Source organism: Malania oleifera, chromosome 4, assembly GCF_029873635.1.
Source record: "Malania oleifera isolate guangnan ecotype guangnan chromosome 4, ASM2987363v1, whole genome shotgun sequence".
NCBI lineage: Eukaryota > Viridiplantae > Streptophyta > Magnoliopsida > Santalales > Ximeniaceae > Malania > Malania oleifera.
Window position 1 is genome coordinate 4,501,086 of NC_080420.1, and position 6,750 is coordinate 4,507,835.

General features: G+C 34.3%; 1 protein-coding gene across 1 annotated transcript; it reads right to left on the reverse strand.

Moving 5' to 3' along the window:
* Positions 1-1,986: 1,986 nt before the first annotated feature.
* LOC131153010 (zinc finger protein ZAT1-like) lies at positions 1,987-3,331 on the reverse strand. Its single transcript, XM_058105022.1, has one exon. It carries the CDS (start codon positions 3,160-3,162, stop codon positions 2,269-2,271), a length of 894 nt encoding a protein of 297 aa, XP_057961005.1. The 5' UTR covers positions 3,163-3,331; the 3' UTR covers positions 1,987-2,268.
* Positions 3,332-6,750: the final 3,419 nt, after the last annotated feature.

The following is a 6,750-nucleotide window of genomic DNA, read 5'->3' on the forward strand; positions in this document are numbered from 1 at the left end:
CATTGTATTTTCTTCATTTCAAATACTATCAAAAATTTTAAAATCAAAAATCCAAGTTTTTTATTAATCAATAACATATAATTTATACTTTTTTCTTACTTTCTATTACAATTAAATTTGAAAGAATAAATTTTATTTTCTTTCATTTTCTTTTTTCTAATGGTTTTCAAGAATTAAATAAGATGTTTCCTATTGACCAAAAAAAATATTTCTTCTCATCATAGAACAAGAAGTCAAGATCATTTTAAATGTACAACTAGAAAAATGAACTCTAAAAATTGGAAGAACCCTAGGTTGCGGCCTAGAGCAAGAATTGGGTGCTTAGAAGCTAGGACCATGGACTATCATACATAGAAAAAGTTTCTCAATTTTTTATTTTTTTTTTAAGATATTGGCTTCTTTTAAAATTTGGTAAAAAGACAAGAAAGATTTCAAAAATTTCAAAAATCTTCCTTTTAAGTTTCAAGAATTCCAGAAACCTGACATTTTCGAAACTTCAAGGGATCAATAGAATTTTTGAAACTTGATTAGTATTTTTTTTCACCAAATATCAATGGAGGTCATGTCTTTTATCCTTTTATTTATTTCTTTATTTATTTTTACAAGGTACAAGGTAGATCCAAATCCCTCCTCCTCCCTTCTAAACACCTGAATGAATGAATCCTGAACCTCCTCATAGGGAGGCTAGGTAATGAGTCATCGAGCCAAAGTCTAGGTTTTACCCAAAAAACTATTTGGCCTACCTTAACACAGGTCTATTTTTACCATATTGAAAAATGCTTAAAGCAATGAGCTTGTGATGACACTGACCCACGTTAAAAAGAAAAAAGAAAGGACCAACTAGAAAATACAGTGTGCTTCAGCGCATGGCACGACTCTTACCATATAAGACACACGACCCACCTCTTCGAAATTCAAAATCAAACCAAGAACGTCCTAATCACTATCTTAATTTCACAAAATCATTTCCTAGCAAGCAACAACAATGTTCAAACAAAGAAAAAAAAATTAAATTAAACTTTTTGATAATTAGCCACTATAATCTACACTTTTCTATATATATATATATATATATAATCAATAAGTGCACAAACATTTATTTTATTTCATGCATTCATTTGTAAATTTAATAGATTTTAACCCTAAAAAGAGAGTAAAGCACACCAAAAGTTACGCTCTCAATTTCAAATCTAATACAATAAGGTCGCATAGATAGCATTTGTATCAAAACTTACACGGCATTATTTTATTTGATCACATATTTTTTTCCCAAATTAATAAAATTTTACCCTCAAATTTTTATATTTGATGAGGTTGGACTTGAAATAATTAAAATATGAAACTCTGGGATGAAATAGTAACATGTGGAGTAATTTATAAGGAACCAAAATTTTTTTTTAACAAACTTAACTATTCTTTAAAAAAAAAAGATTTGTATAATTTAGATCCTTGGTTCACTTCACGGCAATAAATCTTTTGTTTGATTTTTAAATTCAAAAATGAAGGGATTTGGATCTTCATGGATCATCTTCTATCAATCTCATAGAAGTAAATAAACAGCAATCTTTTGTTTGAATTTTAAATTCATAAGATGAAGGGATTTGGATCTTCATGGATCATCTTCTATCAATCTCATAAAAGTAAATAAACAGCAACCTTGCCCACTTCATGCTGAGAGAGAGAGAGAGAGAGTCCAGAGCCCAACTAGACAAAGGCAATGATGAGGGGAAAAGGATATAATTTTGATACTTTTTAGTGATTTTTAAAATTATAGAAGAGAATGGAGACTAAAGAACAGTTCGCAAAAACAGCTGGAAACAGAAACAGAGCATGTTAACAGAATCGAACACCTGGGTACTTTCAGAGTTCCTCTTCCACAAGCAAACCCCACTACTATTTTATCACTAAAAAATGAGTTTGCAACTTTGCACATGGAGTGAATTCAGAACGCATTATTAGTCAGTAACACAGTTCATCAAATCAATGTTCACAGCAAGAAACAGCACTTGAACTTGTGAAGGTAATATCCAAAAAGAAAAATCAGCAAGAAGCTTTTAGAAAAACAGTTCAGAACTACAGAGCATTGGTACCTGATCCATGACATAGAAGAAGATACCTGTAAAACTAAAGAATACCCATTTGACCCAAATGCCCAAAACGAAAATAAACGCAGTCTCAGATCCCAACAATATGCCACGAAAATACGTTTTTGTTTTTTTGGAACTTACCAACTCTGCCAATGGCGGCTATGAACGTTTCAGTTGACCATCAATGAGATTTGATGAACTCTGCATCAGAGACTGCAGAGCTCTCGAACTGGTCATCTTCCACCGGAGCTGGCACGTTGAGATCTATCAAATTGACTCCTAATTTAGAACAATTTGAAGCAGTAGACGAAGCCAAGATGTGTGATCTCTTGTGCCCTCCCAGTGCTTGCCCTGACCCGAATACCTTATAGCAAAATGGGCATTCATGGATTTTCAGATCACCAGAAACCACATTAGCCGTCTCTGTTTCATCTCCGGCGCACCCTTTCGTCTTCCGGTGACTCGCTTTGTGCCCACCCAGCGCCTTGTACGATCCAAACGTCTTATTGCACGTTTCGCACCTGAACTTCCCCCGAGTCCGCCTCAGCTTCGACTCGCCCGAGTCGCTCTCTTCCACCTCCTCTCCCCTCCATTTATCTCTCGACAGCATCATCAGGCACAGAGCCACACCCTCTTCCGGAGATGTATCCGACACCGAGCTCACCGGTTCCAACTCCGGGGTTGACTCAGCCGTCCTCCGCTTCCTCTTCGATCGCTGCCGAGCCGGGTTCCTCGGCGATTCGGCCTCGCTCTCTCTGTCCTGAACCACTGACCCAGTATCCGCCGCAAAAGAGAACTCGGGATCTGCGAACCTGAAACTCCGCTTGGGGTTCTCCCTCAGCCCATAACCCAAAGCTTTCTCCTCTCCTTCTCTGATCTTCTCCTCTGCTTCTTCGCTTTTTCTCTCATCTTCCTCCTCCGAAGAAGATGAAGAAGAAACTGAGTCAGTACGGTCGCCGAATTGGGGGGGCTTGGGAGGAATCGGGAGGGTGGCCATGTGAGACCTCATGTGGCCGCCGAGAGCCCTGCCGCTGGCGAAACGCCTGGAACAGAGCTTGCATTTGTGCGTGTCCATGAGCAGAGCAGAGCAGAGAAGAGAAGTACTCAACAGTATAGCAACAGAGCAAGCCAGATCGAAACTTGTGGGCTGCGTGCCTCTGTATTTCCTCTGTTCTGGTGCCCAAGAAGTGTTCACAGAGATTGGGAACTTAAAGAGGAGTAGGTGACAAGCATTCCTCTTCCAAAGGACACACGACGCCCCAAAATGCGTTTTTATATATTTTATATTTTATAAAATAATTATATAAAATGTTTTTATTGTGCTTTTTTGCAGAATGAAAATTGAAAGAAGGCAAATATAAATTAGTTAATTAATTAAATGGGGTTCAATAGCTCATAAATGTGGTGGAAAAACATACGGAATCAAATCTTTCCTTCAAATGATGAATGGGAAAGTGGGTTTATGAAAAATATGAGAGTGATAAAAGATTAAAAGCTATGATATGATATTAAAAGATCACTTTTGATTTTTCTATTATTCCTATTTTAACTTTTAACAAAAAAAAATTATTGATGATTTTTTATATTTTTATTATCTGAAATATTTTCAAAAGTTGAAAGAATATTAAATCACATAAACTCTACATTTGAATACTTTAAATGTAATCTTTTCTTTATATTTTATTCACAAATTATAATTTTTATTTTTACAAGCATATCATTTCTTTTGAGATAAGATAAAGATAGTGCTTTTATTCTAATTAATAATTTTACTTTTTTAAAAAAATACTCATAAAATATATTTGCACTTAACAAAATGCAAGACTTGATTTTTAACTTCCACAAAATCTGATATTATTTCATTTCTATTTATGAATAATATTTGAGTATTATATCGCATGGGTGGGGGAGGTGTGAAATGTATAAATATGAAATTTTGTGCGGTTACTAAAATAATATAAAAGAGTTCGTCTAAGTTAAGGAAGTTGTCGAGTTTGTTTTATAGATGAGATCTTAATGATAATATCACGCGGTGTGAGGTGACCATGCCATTTTTTTCGATAAATTTATATTTTTTATTTATATTTTTAATTATTATTTCTATTGTTTCCAAGTGTGGAGTAGTAATTTAAATTATGAAAAATCATAGCAATTAAATTCATCGTAACAACAATTGTTCTAATTTTCATTTATTTTTGTGAAGTTCTATTGTAACGACTTGCTCCTTTTTCACATACATTTTTTTTAAATATAAATAAATTATCATCACATCATACATCTCAGCTCAGCAGGTCACAATCCACCTGGACCCATGGGCACCAGGGATATAACAAAACATACAGCAGAAGCCTACGCAGCAGAAAGTATAAAATCATATACATCTCATCATAATGTGCATAACACATACCAGAGTCACTACAATTACTATCTCACAGTATATACATCTCAAAAATGAAATTTAGGGACAATCCCCCACAAAACTTAATTGTCCCTACCAAAACTTACCCTTCCAAAGAGGGCAAACAACTGATCTAGATCAGCGGGGCTTTTTCCGCTCTCCTATCAGGGGCTCCTGAAAAATGTATAAGATTTAGGGGTGAGACACCTCTCAGTAAGGGAAATAAACTAGTACCAGTGTGTGGCAACATGAGTATTCTGTGTTCTACATATACCATACATAACATATTCAATACTGTTTATCAAATATGGGAAAACATATGCATATCAACACATAGCAGAATATACTGCATTTTCATAAACATATCTCATCTCATACACTAATAATAACATAAAACAATCTTGGTAGGTTAGCTGACTGTTGTCATGTATTACCCCCACATGACTGGGTTGTGTGGCCCGAAGGCGGGACCTGACAATGGTTGGCCGACTACTGCCAAGTCAAACAGTAGTCTGTAGGTCCGATGGGTCTACCCAGACTAGTCCGTACACCAGGGGCGATAACAGCACACTTCTTGAAAATAACCACATCGACCATCCAATCTCACACCACTCCGTACAGCGGCATTAACACAGATATCATGATCACGAGGACCATGGACACATAGCAACGGTACCGTGCAAGTGCTAGCCTAGACCAAGCCAATCAGGTTCTGATATTATATACATATACTAAAACCGTGATACATAAATATCTTATATCATTTATTTTCACATCAATCATATCATTTCACATATATATGTGTATCATAAAAATCATCGGCCCGTACGCCGGCAAATCACATAGCACAGCCCGTACGCTGGCAAATCACATAGCACGGCCCATACGCCGGCAAATCTCATCCACATAGCACGGCCCATACGCCAGCAAATCACATATACATATAAAAATATCTCGACCCGTACGCCGATTTTCTATCATAGAAATCCATATCGTCCCCATTCCAAAAGAAACAGTATTTCACAATATTTTTATACTCATGCCACACTAAACAAATTTTCTACGTATTCAACATATCATCATTTAAACAGTATTTTCCAAATATAAATCATATATATAAATATATTTATTTTTCCTGAAACCAGATGCTACATATATATACATACATTTTCTCAAAACAAAACTAGCTTAGTTTATCCCCTTACCTGATTCCTGAAAAGCCCCTAAGAAAATCTTTCCCGTACCCACAAGGTTATCAACTCAATACCCTGAAAATGAAAACTCGCAGAATTAAAGTTTAGTATTTTCGTACGTACAATATTTTCTATAACTACCACTAAGTCAAATTCGACTTAAAAAATCTTACCTCAACTTAGGGATGATTCACAACGTTCCCAATCAATACCCTGGAACTGAAAATTTTCAGTATTAAAATTCAATATTTTTACGCGTATATTACTTTCTTCAACTGTCAAAAATCCAAATATTGAATATAAAACCTTATCTTGGATTTGGGATGAAATCCAACTTCGTTTTCCTGACAATCCGTTCCGGCAGACTTGTAGAGAACTTCGCCAGGAGCGTCGTGGTGGTTTCGGTTTGTTGATCCGGCGTAAAACTAGCCCGGAATCGAAGAGAGAGAGTCGTAGGAGAGAGAGAGAACTTCCACAAATATCCAATTTAGCTTCTTGAAGAAGCTTCCCACTTTATATATATATATACACCTTTAACCTTTATGTTAAATACATATCATAATAACTTACTTATATATATATATATATATATATATACACACACACACACACACACATATATATACATGCTTCAATATATATATATATATATATATTTTCCTTATCATACTATTCATTTTACTATTTAATTTCATTAATTAATTTTATTTTATTATTTTATTATTATTATATATACATATATATATTTTTAAATTAAATTTTATTATTATTTTTTTTTCCGGATACTACACCTATTTTTTTTATCCTCGAAGATTCGTATCGTATTTCTATATTCAGCACAATATTATTATCCTACAAATATTTAAATATCTTGGATAGATATTTCCTTAAAAAGAGAAAACAAAAAATGTTTTGGGATAATAAAAAATTATAGTTATCTTTCACTTTTTGTTTTTAGATTTAACAAAAAACACATTAAAAGGGCAATGTCAAAAAATATTTTTAAAAAAATCAAAATTAGTTTATTCCTTTGATTAATAATTAGTGTTGGGCATGCACATATCTATGATTT

Coding starts and splice junctions, on each gene's coding strand:
- LOC131153010 (XM_058105022.1), bottom strand. CDS start 3,162: ATGGACACGCACAAATGCAAGCTCTGTTCCAGGCGTTTCGCCAGCGGC.